The 12,685-nt window shown below is 39.6% G+C and overlaps 2 protein-coding genes across 2 annotated transcripts; one reads left to right on the plus strand and one right to left on the minus strand.

Annotated features, from left to right (window-relative positions):
* The first annotated feature begins 242 nt into the window (after positions 1–242).
* Positions 243–3,380, plus strand: mterf2 (mitochondrial transcription termination factor 2). Its single transcript, XM_026177112.1, has 2 exons — positions 243–1,153; positions 1,959–3,380. Exon 2 carries the CDS (start codon positions 1,985–1,987, stop codon positions 3,110–3,112), a length of 1,128 nt encoding a protein of 375 aa, XP_026032897.1. The 5' UTR covers positions 243–1,153; positions 1,959–1,984; the 3' UTR covers positions 3,113–3,380.
* Positions 3,381–7,833: 4,453 nt separating this feature from the next.
* On the minus strand, positions 7,834–11,899 carry LOC113027086 (dihydrofolate reductase). Its single transcript, XM_026176555.1, has 6 exons — positions 11,381–11,899; positions 10,987–11,036; positions 10,421–10,526; positions 10,192–10,318; positions 9,032–9,147; positions 7,834–8,564 (listed from the first exon to the last, which is right to left on the minus strand). The coding sequence occupies exons 1-6, from the start codon at positions 11,485–11,487 to the stop codon at positions 8,474–8,476; spliced, it is 597 nt and encodes a 198-aa protein (XP_026032340.1). The 5' UTR covers positions 11,488–11,899; the 3' UTR covers positions 7,834–8,473.
* Between the last annotated feature and the right edge of the window lie 786 nt (positions 11,900–12,685).

The raw sequence follows: 12,685 nt of genomic DNA on the forward strand, positions 1-12,685 counted from the left end.
GAAACCACCATGAGCTATGGGGGAGTTCACACACTTATCTAGAGTGTAATTTATTAGCAAAAAACAAATATTAAAAGCAAACAAACAACTGATCGAGTAGTTTTTTTCTATTTAAATGTGAATTTTTAATTTAAAAGCTCCTTAAATTTACATGGAATCTCTTGACACTCTAAGACATTATGTATTTTATATATTTTTTTTTTCTTCAGTGAATATTAACTTCAACCTTGCTTTACATGCAGCAGTAATAGCGTTAATTATAACAATGTTTGAAATAAGTATGATGACAGTTCTTGTGATTTCGAGAGTCTGCCTCTGTGTGTGTAACTGTGCTACTGCTATAGATAATGAATGTGCATATGTTGATTCCTGCAGTGACTACTGTTCCTCTGCCAATAAAAGCGATCACAGGCTGCTACGCACGGACTGGAACCAATAAGTGTTTTAATGTTAGTTTTACTTGACTTGTTTATGAGGCTCATTTTTAAATCAGTGATCATGTACAGAAACAATCATCTCAAAGATGGACAGATTAGAACAGGATCTGAAAAGGATCTTTTTTTTAACAAAAGCACTGACCTCTTTTCCTTTGAGACGTATCATCTGTTTACTATTATATAAACTATAATGAACCCAGATACTCACTCAGCAGCAGCAGCAGCAGCAGTTCCTGTGCTACTATATGGAACAGCTTGCAGAGCTGGTGATCAAGCATCGTGATTAAGCACCAACTGCGAGGAAACTCTCCGTGCATTCAGTCCAATTCAGCCCGGCACTGATTACACTCATCAGGGCCCCGTATGCTGCAGGGTTTTGAAAGAGCACCAACTGCTGTTTGAAATACAGATTTTTGTCAAAATTATTTAATTATCAGACATATGGGCTGCAATAAAAAGAGTGCTGCTTTAAAAAACAGAGAAGTTGGGCAAATTGGTACATCAAATAAAATAACACACTTCTACATCGACCTCTCTGCATTCTGTCTGTAAAATTATTTTTCTATTTAAGTGTCAGTTGAGTTTACAGGTAGCTGGCTTGCTTGCAGTACCATTCAGGGCCTGTGGGTGTCGCTGTGGAACACCACACAACACAAAGTGTAGACGAAGGAATCGGTTTCATAACAAAACGTCACATCCTCTGACCGCTAACAAAGGTAATTCATTTTTGTTTTGCAAAGGTTTCCCCAGTGTTTCTAAAATGTATACATCTTTTGTCAGCAAGAATGAATAAATATTATAATAAATGAGCTGTCAGCTGTATATTGAGACTATCTCGCATAGTTGTTAGCTCAGCTGGCACGCTCTGTACCCGGCATGACTCTTCAAATGAAAATGCTCGGGTCAGTGCAAGAAGGGTTGTATTTTGACATGGTCAAATAAATGCCGTCAGTCATACAAGCAGCCCCTGTGAAGATGTAACGAACATGTTTATTTACAGTGCTGAAATAAAAAGCTTTGAGTAATAACAGGCTGCTTTCAAAGATGCTATCTACAAATAGTCGTCAACAGTGTCAGGTAATCGAGTTGGCTCTTGCTTTCCCCCTATGAAACATATGGCAGCAGCTGTACAGAGAGGCCATTAAGTTCCGATAAAAAGCCTCTGTTATGCATGCAAAGATAGGATGAGTGACATTAACCAAAGGAGCATGAAGCAGTGGAGTCAGAGCTGGAAGATGATGGTACAAAATGAGATGAAAGATTTAAAGTGTGTCAGTTTAGAAATAATAGTAAATGAATCAATACAGGTTGTGCTTTAGAAATATCCCCCAGCTCTGCGTGTCTGGACCTTGGTTTTATTCGCTTAGAATTTTTTGGAGTTAGAAAAAACATTAATGTTGTTCTGTTGTCATGATGGGCAAAACCTCACAGAGCAAGGGTGACCACAAGCGTTAAATAAATGTAAGGATTGGTCTGTGTGCTCTGGTTACTTATGTAGTTTCTTTTCCTCCTTGTGTTTAGGGGATTGGTGTTAGGAATTTGCATCAATGCTGCGTTCGATCGCGACATTCCTGTGCCTCCGGTGCCAACCTGTCACAGCTCTACCTTTAAACCTCAGATCACGTGCGACACATAGTGTAGCAGAGAACCAGCAGACTGTAGAAGCTCTTTATGATCTATCTGTGGACATCCAGAAGGTCCGGAAACTTAAAGGATGGGTGCTGCTTCAGAGTCCAGCCTATACAAAAGAAGTAGCTGAACTCCTAAAGAACATGGGGGCCTCGGGCCCCATCATTGCTCATATTTTAACAAGTCATCCTGAGGCTGTCCTCTGTAATCCTGAGCAGATTTACACTCAGAAAGAGCTGTGGATGTCTGTGTGTCCAAACCAGAGGGAGCTGGTTGGTGTCATTGAGAAATTCCCAGCCTCATTTTTCACCTCCTCCAGTCACCATGACAACCAGCGAAACAACATCTCCTACTTCCAGAGTTTAAACCTGAACAAACGAGTCATCACCAAACTCATGGCCAGCGCTCCTCAAAGCTTCAGCCGGCCAGTAGAGCAGAACGAGCTGATGGTCCACACTCTCCAACACGCCTACCAGGAACTTGGAGGGGAGGAAGCTAACATGAAAATCTGGCTTCAGAAGTTGCTGAGTCAGAACCCGTTTGTTCTTCTCAAGCCTCCAGAGGTGCTGAGGGAGAACTTCCTTTTTCTGAGAGACAAGGGCTTCAGCACACCCCAGCTGCTCCACCTGCTGTCCAGGCTGAAGGGCTTTGTGGCTGAGCTGAACCCAGACAGTATGCGTCACACTCTGCTGTACTCTCAAGACACCATTGGGTGCTCTGAGACAGAGCTGCGGGGCATCATCCTCAGGTGCCCAGCTCTTCTGTACTACCCTGAATCTACTCTGGCTGAACGTTTTGAGGGTCTTCTCAGTGCTGGGATCAGCATGTGTCAAATCACAGCGACTCCAACTGTCCTAGAACTAACTACGCAAATAGTAAATTATCGCATCCAGCAACTGAAGGCTCGAGGTTATGACATAAGGACAGGTAGTCTGGAGGTGCTAAATGGCACTAAGAAGGACTTTGAGATGAGCTTTGGAAAACTACAGCTCCGTAGGGAGAGACCACTTTTTAATCCTGTCGCCCCTTTAAAGGCGGATGATTGACACGGGTTGTATGGACGAACACTAACTGGATCCATGTCGTTCTTATGGGTATTTGTACTTTGTAAAAGATTAACGTGTCTTAATTACAAATGTGCTTTCACTTCCACTTACATTATAATCATATGTTTGAATTTATTGCTTTAGTTAAATTGGATTAACTACAATGATGCCATTTAATCTGTACAGTGAATTTTGCCTGTGAAGATGCCTTAAATTTGAATCTGAATACTCTGGAAAACAATCTATTAAAGACTTGCTTCATAATTTATTTATTTTTTACTTGTATGTTTAAAACTGGGTTTTAAAAACAGCTGAAGGTACAATGCAGAGACTGTTTCATAGCCTTTCTCTTGCCAAACTCTCCAACCTCGTGGGATGTAATGTAATTAAAATCCAGTTAACAAGCTATGGTGTGAAGTGTTGTGAATGTTTTTTTTGTCAATCTATTTAGGCTGTGTGAATTTTTCCCAATTGTAAAAAAAAAAAAAAAAAGAAGTAAAATTTTCACTTGTAGTTCAGACCAAAGAGAAGTGTGATTGCACCCCAACATTCAGTTTTTACAAGTCTGAGGTGTTACAAAGAAAAAGCAGTGCACTTTCATGTAGGTGTAAATTCACACTGGAAGAGATGAGAGCGGCTATGTGCTGATTTATCAGACTGATATCAGAAAGTGAGACAAATGCAATGGCATCTTAATGTGTCAGTTTTTAGTGAAGATGCAGTCCCTTGTCAAAAAAAACTCCTTACAATAACGTCACATAAAACTCTGCATGACATGACAGCTCGGTGACAGACGTGCTGATTGGTCTATCAGATGTATCATGGAGAACAAACAAGGCCTTTCTAACCATTTTATTTACTGTCTGTGCAAGTGTCTCATTTTCACACAATGTTCTTGGCTGCACAACTGTTACCCTCAGGGATGAAATCTAACTGCGCCTCCGATTTTTATTGTTACTCTACAGATGGAGACACTTTATTAGAAGCTATTTCACTTCTAAAATGTCACTTCATTATCATTTCAAATGAATTCAAATGCACCCACGCAAGATAAAAAAATAAAAAAAAAAGGAACAAAAGTGATGTGCCTTTGATTTCGGACTGGACCTTTGCAACCTTTCTGGCATTCAAAAAAAATCAGTAGACTTTCATTTCATTTAGACTAAATCGATTTTCCATAAGGTTTGACTTTATTAATTAAAGGTTTTCATGTCTCTGTGTGTCACGTGGTTCTAAAAAGGCTTTTGGATAAGTGCCCATGTTAGCATAAGCCACAAAATCAATATACAATCATACTAGGCATTGTCTAAACCAAGAGAGGGGACCATAAAATGTCTCATTTTGAATGTGTCTTAATGTTTCAAAGCCAGCAAAAGCCCTTGAAACATGCTTAAGAGTGCCTTTTAATGGAAGCGAGCATCACAGCTAATGAAGTCATGACTTTATGCCTCAAGGTCCCCTCACTCTTATAATGTAGACGATGGGGGTCACAACAAAGAGACTGAGGACTTGTGTGTCTAGAGGGGCGGGGGTGTACGTTAACAACCTCCCATCTGCTGCTGTCTGAATCACTCACCATGGTCCCGTAGACATGGCCGTAGCCATTGGGCAGATGATTCAAAAAGTGAGTGCATCTGGTAAAGAATTTGAGCTCAGCAGATGGATGTTTGACTAGTTTATTTTCCAGCCATTCACAACACAGAAGCCCTGAGGGGCTGCAGCGTTACCTCGAGTAAACTGCAGCTGACGAACTAAAGGTTTCTAACTCTGCACAGCGCTGACATTTGCTTTAATTCATCATGTTGCAAGGTTACAGTGTTCGTCTTTAGCCGATGCTTAGTAATGAATACGAGGGAGTTAATCGGGACATATCAAGGCGAGGCAGATGAGACGAGGTCTCAGGTGTATAAGTGGAAGTCATCTCGATTTCTTACCCGGTGTCCTATTGTCCTCAGTGGACACCCTCATCCTCCTGTGCTGAACGCTTGAATTACACGGGCAGGCCAGAGAGGTTAATAAGTAGGAGTATAAATTGTCCTTTTTCATTTCAAACACACCAGTGGTTGAAACTCCCCGTGCTTAACATTCTGCTTTTATGGGTCATATCTCACAGGAAACAGATGACATCTGCAATTAGAAGATATGATTTCCAGCTGATGCAGGAGCTCAGACGACCACTGCTGCAGTAAATAGTCCTCATTTGAAGTCAGTGTGAGTTAAGCCCTGGCATTTTCATTTAGAAGTCTATTCTTCAAAAGCAGCGAAAGGAGGTGGAAAATGAGCTTTTTGCCACTTAAATATTCCACTAGGAATATTTAAGTGGCAAAAAAAATCAAAATGTCTTATGTTAACCAGAAAAGAGAACCAAACATTAGAATATTTAAAAAGTAATGTTTGGGTTTTATTCATACTAATGTCACTTGAGGATTTTCAGCTTTAAAAATGTGTTTGACTCCATGCTGTGAGTTGTTCTGGTGTATTTACATTTATATCATGAACTGGAGATGCTGCGTGCTCTCATCTCAGTTTCTCTTTCCCCACCTACACTAGAAAGTTTGTTTTCTGTCACCCTGATGACACCACACAAATATACTTTACATTCTGCAGGAGGGAAATAAATGTCACATTGATGGATGTTCAATAGCAAGAAGTAAATAACTTTCTATATTGAACGTTCCATCCGAGATTCAAAACTTTGAAGCAGAGAATCATCTGTCACTTGGTGAAATCTCACCTGTTGAGGGCTGTGGTCTGTTAGACAGCACCATCGTTTATTCACACATGACTGAATCTATCACTTGATCAACCACTTGAAGCAACAGTTGCCGGTGCCTAAACCTGAGACGAGTTAAAATATGCATGCCTTTAAATAGCAGTCTTTTTTTTTTTTACTGAGTTTTTACTGTTTCTTCAAATAACTCTTGGGCAGTATCAAAAATCAAATTTTTGAAAGCAGGAGTAGGTTCGAGTCCTATGCTTCTACTGTTCTTACTAGGGCAGCTTATGAAAGAAGATTTCAACCAATCATGTCATCAAGCCCTGTCTTTTTAGTAACATATGTTGTATATACAAAAACGTGTGCACACGTGCTTTGAAAATGAGTTCAGAGGAGAATTGCCAGACTGCTTTGAGCTAGTAGGAAGGCAACAGTAGCTTAAATAACTACTCATTACAATCAAGGTGTACAGAACAGCATCTCTGACCACACAACAGACCTTGAAGATGGGCTACAGCAGCAGAAGACCACACCAGCTCCCACTCCTGTCAGCTAAGAGCAGCAAACTCAGCTCACCAAAATCAGACAATAGAAGATTGGAAAAATATTGCCTGGTCTGAGTCTCGATTTCTGCTGCAACATTCAGATGGTACAGTCAGAATTTGGTGTAAATAACATGAAAACATGACCCATCCTGCCTGGATCAACAGAACCCCTTTCATTTAAATGCCACAGCCTACCTGAGTATTGTTGCTGGCCATATCCAACCCCAGTGTATACCCATATTCTCATGGCTGCTTTCCAGATATTGTGCTGTGTTACAAAGCTCAAATCATCTCAAGCTGATTTCTTGAACATGACGAGGTCAGTGTACCCAAATGGCCTTCAAAGTCACCAGATCTTTTTCCAATAGAGCACCTTTGGAATGTGGTTGAGCAGGAGTTTTGTTTCATGGATGTGCAGCCGACAAATCTGCAGCAACTGAAAAATGTTTTTAATGTTATAAAAACAGAAAAGAGCCGCCCTGACTGTTAAGTAGTTTTCTTATCATTTATTGTTTCTGACATGTGTAGTGAAAACTGCACACAGATCTTGTCAAAGTTTGTTACTGTGCGTAAGATGGACTCCAGGACCAGTGCTTTGTGCAAAAGGAAAACGTGAAAAGATTTTCTTCTAGAGGGATTCAACAATGAATGATCTGTCTTTTCATTTTAAAAGAGAAAAGACTTGGAAGGATGAAGACTGAATGAATGCTTGGTGACCTTTTTCTTGACCCTTTGTGACTTCCATGCAGGGGATGAGACAATCCAAAGCGTGGGTTGGTCATGCTCTTATTCAGGAATGGGCATTTTGGGCTGCAGACTGTGACATTAATACCAGTGTTAATAGCATTTCTCTTGCAACAGTAAACTAGACATGTGCCAAAAGCCTCCTGTTCTAGTTAAAAATATTTCCTTGGATAAAGACCCCTTTGTATTCCTCATTCTTTTGGGCTTTTTAGCAACAAATGTTCCTCTTGTAATTGGATTAGTGAATAACTGTGCCACTGTGTATCCTGTCCCCGTATGCTCATTTCATTGGCTCTGATTAGATATCTACTCAGGTGGTGGTTGGTTTGAGATAAAGACTGCATGAAGTCATCATAACAGAGGTCTAAGCAAAGTAGTGATGGATGCTAGACAGGAAGATAAAAACTCCCAGAAAACTCTCACTTAGGTTTGTAGTGAAACACTGATCCATGAAGTCTTTTTCATAGACAGTCATACACCCACAGACAGTCCATGGAGCTTTTTAGTGCTAAAATATATACATAGTTTACTCATAATTGAGGTGTTTTCTTGTTCTGATTAAGTTAGATTTATTTACTGAGCAAAAAAATGCACTGGCTAGAAACAAGAGGTAAAATATTGATAATTAGTTAACAGCAGCGTGCTCATAAGCTTTTGGTCTCTTGCCTCATTGATATATCTCCATCTACTGGCTAAAGGGATCACATACAGCCAGATAAGAGTAAAGTATTTTATTAATACTGAGAAAAACAAACAAACAAACAGTGTCAATTACTTCTCCATTAAAAATTCACCGTGTACTTATGGTTCCGTCTTTAAAAACATCCCAAGAAAAGCCGGTATCAACAAATACGAGTCTCACTATTTTGAACTACCATGGATTTAAGCAGTAACATTTTAAATAAGACATATTATAATGTGAAAGCACACAGGTGGAGTTATTAAATCATCACTTTCTAAACAGGCACCTGTCAAGCTGACTGAAAGGGTAATAGATCTACTGTGATACTTGGAGTACTGGCATTGATGCAGGCTGCTGACTGACTCAAGCACATTTTCTGCGCTGCATTAAAATGACTGAGTGGGAGGACGAGATAGGAACACTGCCAAACGACAGGGCAACAGGAGAAAGTGACATGCCAGATCTGATTATAGTAGCTTAAAAAAGAGCAGAAACTAAAAAAAGTAAAATAGTTGAGCAGCAAGCACTGCAGCACTGTTGGAGTGTCTGTACTTAAAGTGGCTATGGACTGCAAAGACAAAGAAGTCACATTTATACTGTTTGAATTATTCATCGACTACATTACTAAAAGTCTTTTTTAAGACATTGGCATTTCTTTAATTAAAAAAGGTATTCTACACAGTGTCGGCAGTGTCTCTCTTGAATACTTGGTATTTGAACTTAATGCCGTTCTCCTCTTGAATTTCACTTGGCACACCGGGAAATCTTATTTGAAAACAAGAGAGAGAAAAAAGGTTAATTAGAACAAAAACAACTGATCATAATTTAATAAAACAATCAAAATGCAAAAGGCAGATAGGCAGAGTAGAATTATCCTCACATTCATTAAATCGGATATTAAAAGGTTGATTATAAAACTCCACGATAATCTCCCCTAAGTAAACATTTGCCAGTTTACTATTTCAATTCAGTTTTATTACAGTAACAAAGCTGTTCAAACCCTTGGTAAGCAACCTGTTAAAACCAAATGTCTCAGGCTGACAGATGGTGCTGATGTTGACTTTGTAACAAAAAGCAAAAATCACTTCCTCACTGGCGTCACAGGCTGGCTGGGTGCACATAAAAAAAAAAGCAAACTATTTCATAAGAATTTCAGTGCCAGCAAATTCACAAAGAGACACTGAGCCTTTGGGATCAGTATGCCCTGCACTTCAGATGAGGTGAAAACTTACCCTTCCTGTAGTTGAAATAGATTTTTGTCAAATTCTGGGAAGAAAACATCACAGTCATAGTCAGCCATGACGTCTGTCAGGTAAAGCAGGTCACACCAAGGGTGGTTTAATGCATCCTGGTTAAAAGGAAAAGGAAGAGAAATGCTATTCACATTGAGGATACTAAAATACAGTTTTCCCCAAAGTAGATTTTAGGATGTTGTTGGTGGATCTTATTCCCTATCATATGTATGATAGCCCTGAGAAAGATACTCTAAATGTATGCAAATATCCTCTGACAACCAGAGAACACAGCTAATTGCTATAGCCACTGCAACTCTGTTAAACCACTAGAAACAAATGTGTGAAAAGCTGATCAATATATCACCCACTCAATATAATTTAACTTTAATGAGGTGCTGAAGCTTACAAAACAAGAATGCTGTGTGTTAACATGTCACTTTGGAAATAAGGCACTTTGTTATGCAATGGGAGAAAATCACCATCCACTTAGAGCTGAGTATGTGAATAATGTTCCTTGGTGCTAAAACACACCAAGGAGCCACATTTAAAGCCTCTTACTTTAAATGTGGGAAACTCTAAGCATACATTTGAATTTTTCACCTGTAACTCAGGATGTAGAGTCAGTAGTTAGTTTCCCGGCTCCTCCAGTCTGCAGACTGACATAACCTTAGGTAAGATACAGAAGCCTGAATTGCCCCCAATGCAAACGTGTGTGTGAATGTTAGGTAAAGTGCTTGGATATAGAAAAAAGCCCTGTGTGTGTGTGTGTGTGTGTGTGATACTGGGTGAATGAGGCCTCTAGAAAAAAAACACTTTGAGTACGTACTTAGACAAGAAAAGTGCCATATACATACCAGTCCATTTACAATTTATTCAAATATCACAGTAAGTTAGGACAGTTCAGACACGATCCATGTTAAAAACTAGCTGGAAGGTGGATGAATTGAGGGCTTACACCAAAGTAAATATTCTTTTTGACTCCAAATCATGCAAGTCTATTATAGTAGAGTCCAAGAATAAAAATATGGAGTCGTACATAAGCTCCAGTCTATGGTTTCTAAGTTATGGCTTCACTTCTTTACACGTGAACATGTGAATAACAGGTCCTACACTTTAAATACACTGCAGTCTAGGTGGATATTGCCATACTGGTTTACCTTGTAAAGCTGCACTCCACCAACAATCCAGATGGTCTCTATTAAGTCAGCGAGGGGGGGCTCTGCAGCCAGGCGGATGGCACTGTCAAAGTCTCGACACAGGAAGTGTGCGTGATCGGGAACCGTGCTGAAATCAAGACCGCAAAAAGAAAAGATGATGAAGAGAAAACGGGGAAAAATAAAACTGATTTCTGGATGATCTGAATTTGTGTGTCTGTGTAACACTCACTCCAGGGTTTTACTCAACACCACATGCAAAATATTGGGAAGTGGAAACAAAGATTCAGGGTGGGAGTTCCAGCAGAGTCTACCCCAAACCATAAAATTCATCCTTCCTGTGTTTTACAGAATAAAACATAATTAATATCTTGGCCTTTGTAGTTTCTGTTTCTTTTTAAATTATTGAACATAATATAGGACTGGGTATCAAAAGGTTCTAATGAATTAAGCCGTCCTCACAGAATTTACACAACTACAGTAAAACATTGACAAATCCCTCAGTCCTAATGCCAAACTGAACTGAAATGTGTCCTTATTACTTGCTTTTTTATGAACTCTTCCATGATTTATTAATAATAATTATTATTTTTTGAGAGGGTGGCTGTAGGTCAGCATGTAGAGAGCTACATAGGAACCAGTCCATTTACCATTTTTTAAATGAATATATATATTTTTTTAAATGTGCTCATTACGTTTTGGTCCCTAAAGGCAGATGTGGTTTTGGAAGCAGTGTTTCAAAATTGTGAATGACACCCGGACCTCTATGACAAATGTATGATGGGATGTGAAGAATACCTGGTCTCGACACCGTTTTGACAGTGTTCATAAAGTACTGGAATTCAGTCCTGTGAAAGTCACATTTCCAGTGTTAAGTCAGGCAGAAAACAGTTGCATTTCACAGTAAGCTCATTATTCTGAGAAAGCTGACTGCTGCTCACAGGGTACCGGTACATCTTTTATTATCCTCAAACTCTGACTTCTAGCACTGCTGCCCGCACTGTTACAACTTAATGACACTGATATTTACAGCACATACTGATTGTTACCTTTGTAACTTGCTGTTTGAACCATTATAGATAAGCAAAAGGTAAAACTCTCATCAACTGTCGCCCATGCATAGACTACTTATTCTATTTGATTTTTTAAAATTAATTTATTAAAAGCGTCACCACAGTGGTTTAACTCTTACGGTAAATCCCAGGGCAGTTTTCCATCTTTCCCGATCCCCATGTCGTTGCAGGCTGCTGCAATGAGGCGAACGGGTTTCTTTTGCAATTTTTCCCAGCTCGTTTCCATCTCCAGCAGCACTCAAGCCAAACAAATCAGAAGGGATCAAGCTCTGCATCGAGAAATGCGCCTGTGTGGGAACAATTTATTGGGGTTTGGATTCTATCGCCGCCCACCGAGTCCAAGCTCCTTATTGGACACGGTCAGTGCATCCACAAGAGGTTTGTTCGCGTTTTTCGCAGCAACGTGACTCACGAGGTGCCCTCTTCGCTAATGCACAATAATCCCCTAAAATATTCAGACCCTTGTGTTACTCTAGTGAAAACAAAGTGAACGGTTTAGTTCAAAATCTCAACACAGCTGCTGCAGACACGAAAGCTGGTAAGTAAACAAAGATGAACTTTGATTAAATTGCAAAGTAACAAAGTGCGCTGCAGGGTTCAGACAGGAAAGTCAAAAAGACAAAACAACAACAACAACAACAAAAAAAACAGTCTCCAACAAAACATAATCCAACAGAAGAACAATGTGAGGCCAGAAAGACCCCAAAGCACTTTTGGATAAATGCGTAAAGGTGGATAAACGCTGAAGGAGAAGACGACTTGGAGCGAAGAACGATAGAAAGCAGAACCAATCAAATGTTCACTAATGAAACTGATCAGGAGCACACAGACAGGAAACCAAACCAACAGATATGATTGGTTAACTAACTAAAAGGGGGGTTATTCCCGCTTTGAGTTACAGGGATTCTTAATCAATTTAGAGATGTAGACTACAAAACATATTTTGCAGTCTTGAGCCACCTTTCCTTTTTCTTTTGCTTCCAAGGAGTTATGTTTTCTTCTATCTTTAAAAGTGAGCAATGGTTCTCCAGCTGTTCTAAATGTCTTTCAGTTTTTCTTTGGTTCTTTGGACAATATAGGTGGTTTTTCTGTACAGTCCTTGGACCTGACTATTTTCAAAGAAATTTCGGGTTTTTTTGTCCACTTAGCACTGACATCTCAACCATCAAGCTTTAAAAAAAAAGGTATCCAACTCCAGGGATAAACTAGGGTTGTGTGTTGATTCCCAAATGGCTACAAGCTGAAAACATGGCGTGGTGTGCAGCACATCCAAGAAGCCCAGAAACCCATTCCTGAAGTCTCCTTGGCTAAGCTTTCTTATTCAAGTTTTCAGGCTGTGCTGGCTTATATGCCATGTATAATGTATACATACACGTTTCAACAAATCAACTATTTTCCTGTAAAATGAAGAAATGAGCCTCAGT

Source organism: Astatotilapia calliptera, chromosome 7 (assembly GCF_900246225.1).
Source record: "Astatotilapia calliptera chromosome 7, fAstCal1.2, whole genome shotgun sequence".
NCBI lineage: Eukaryota > Metazoa > Chordata > Actinopteri > Cichliformes > Cichlidae > Astatotilapia > Astatotilapia calliptera.

What these genes read in the sequence shown, in the direction of transcription:
- mterf2 (XM_026177112.1), top strand. Translation starts at nt 1,985, where the DNA reads ATGCTGCGTTCGATCGCGACATTCCTGTGCCTCCGGTGCCAACCTGTC.
- LOC113027086 (XM_026176555.1), bottom strand. Translation starts at nt 11,487, where the DNA reads ATGGAAACGAGCTGGGAAAAATTGCAAAAGAAACCCGTTCGCCTCATT. An exon ending in CAAAACGGTGTCGAGACCAG is followed by an intron (nt 10,527 to 10,986) that starts GTATTCTTCACA and finishes TGTAAAACACAG; the next exon opens with GAAGGATGAATTTTATGGTT. An exon ending in CTATTTCAACTACAGGAAGG is followed by an intron (nt 8,565 to 9,031) that starts GTAAGTTTTCAC and finishes TTTTCAAATAAG; the next exon opens with ATTTCCCGGTGTGCCAAGTG.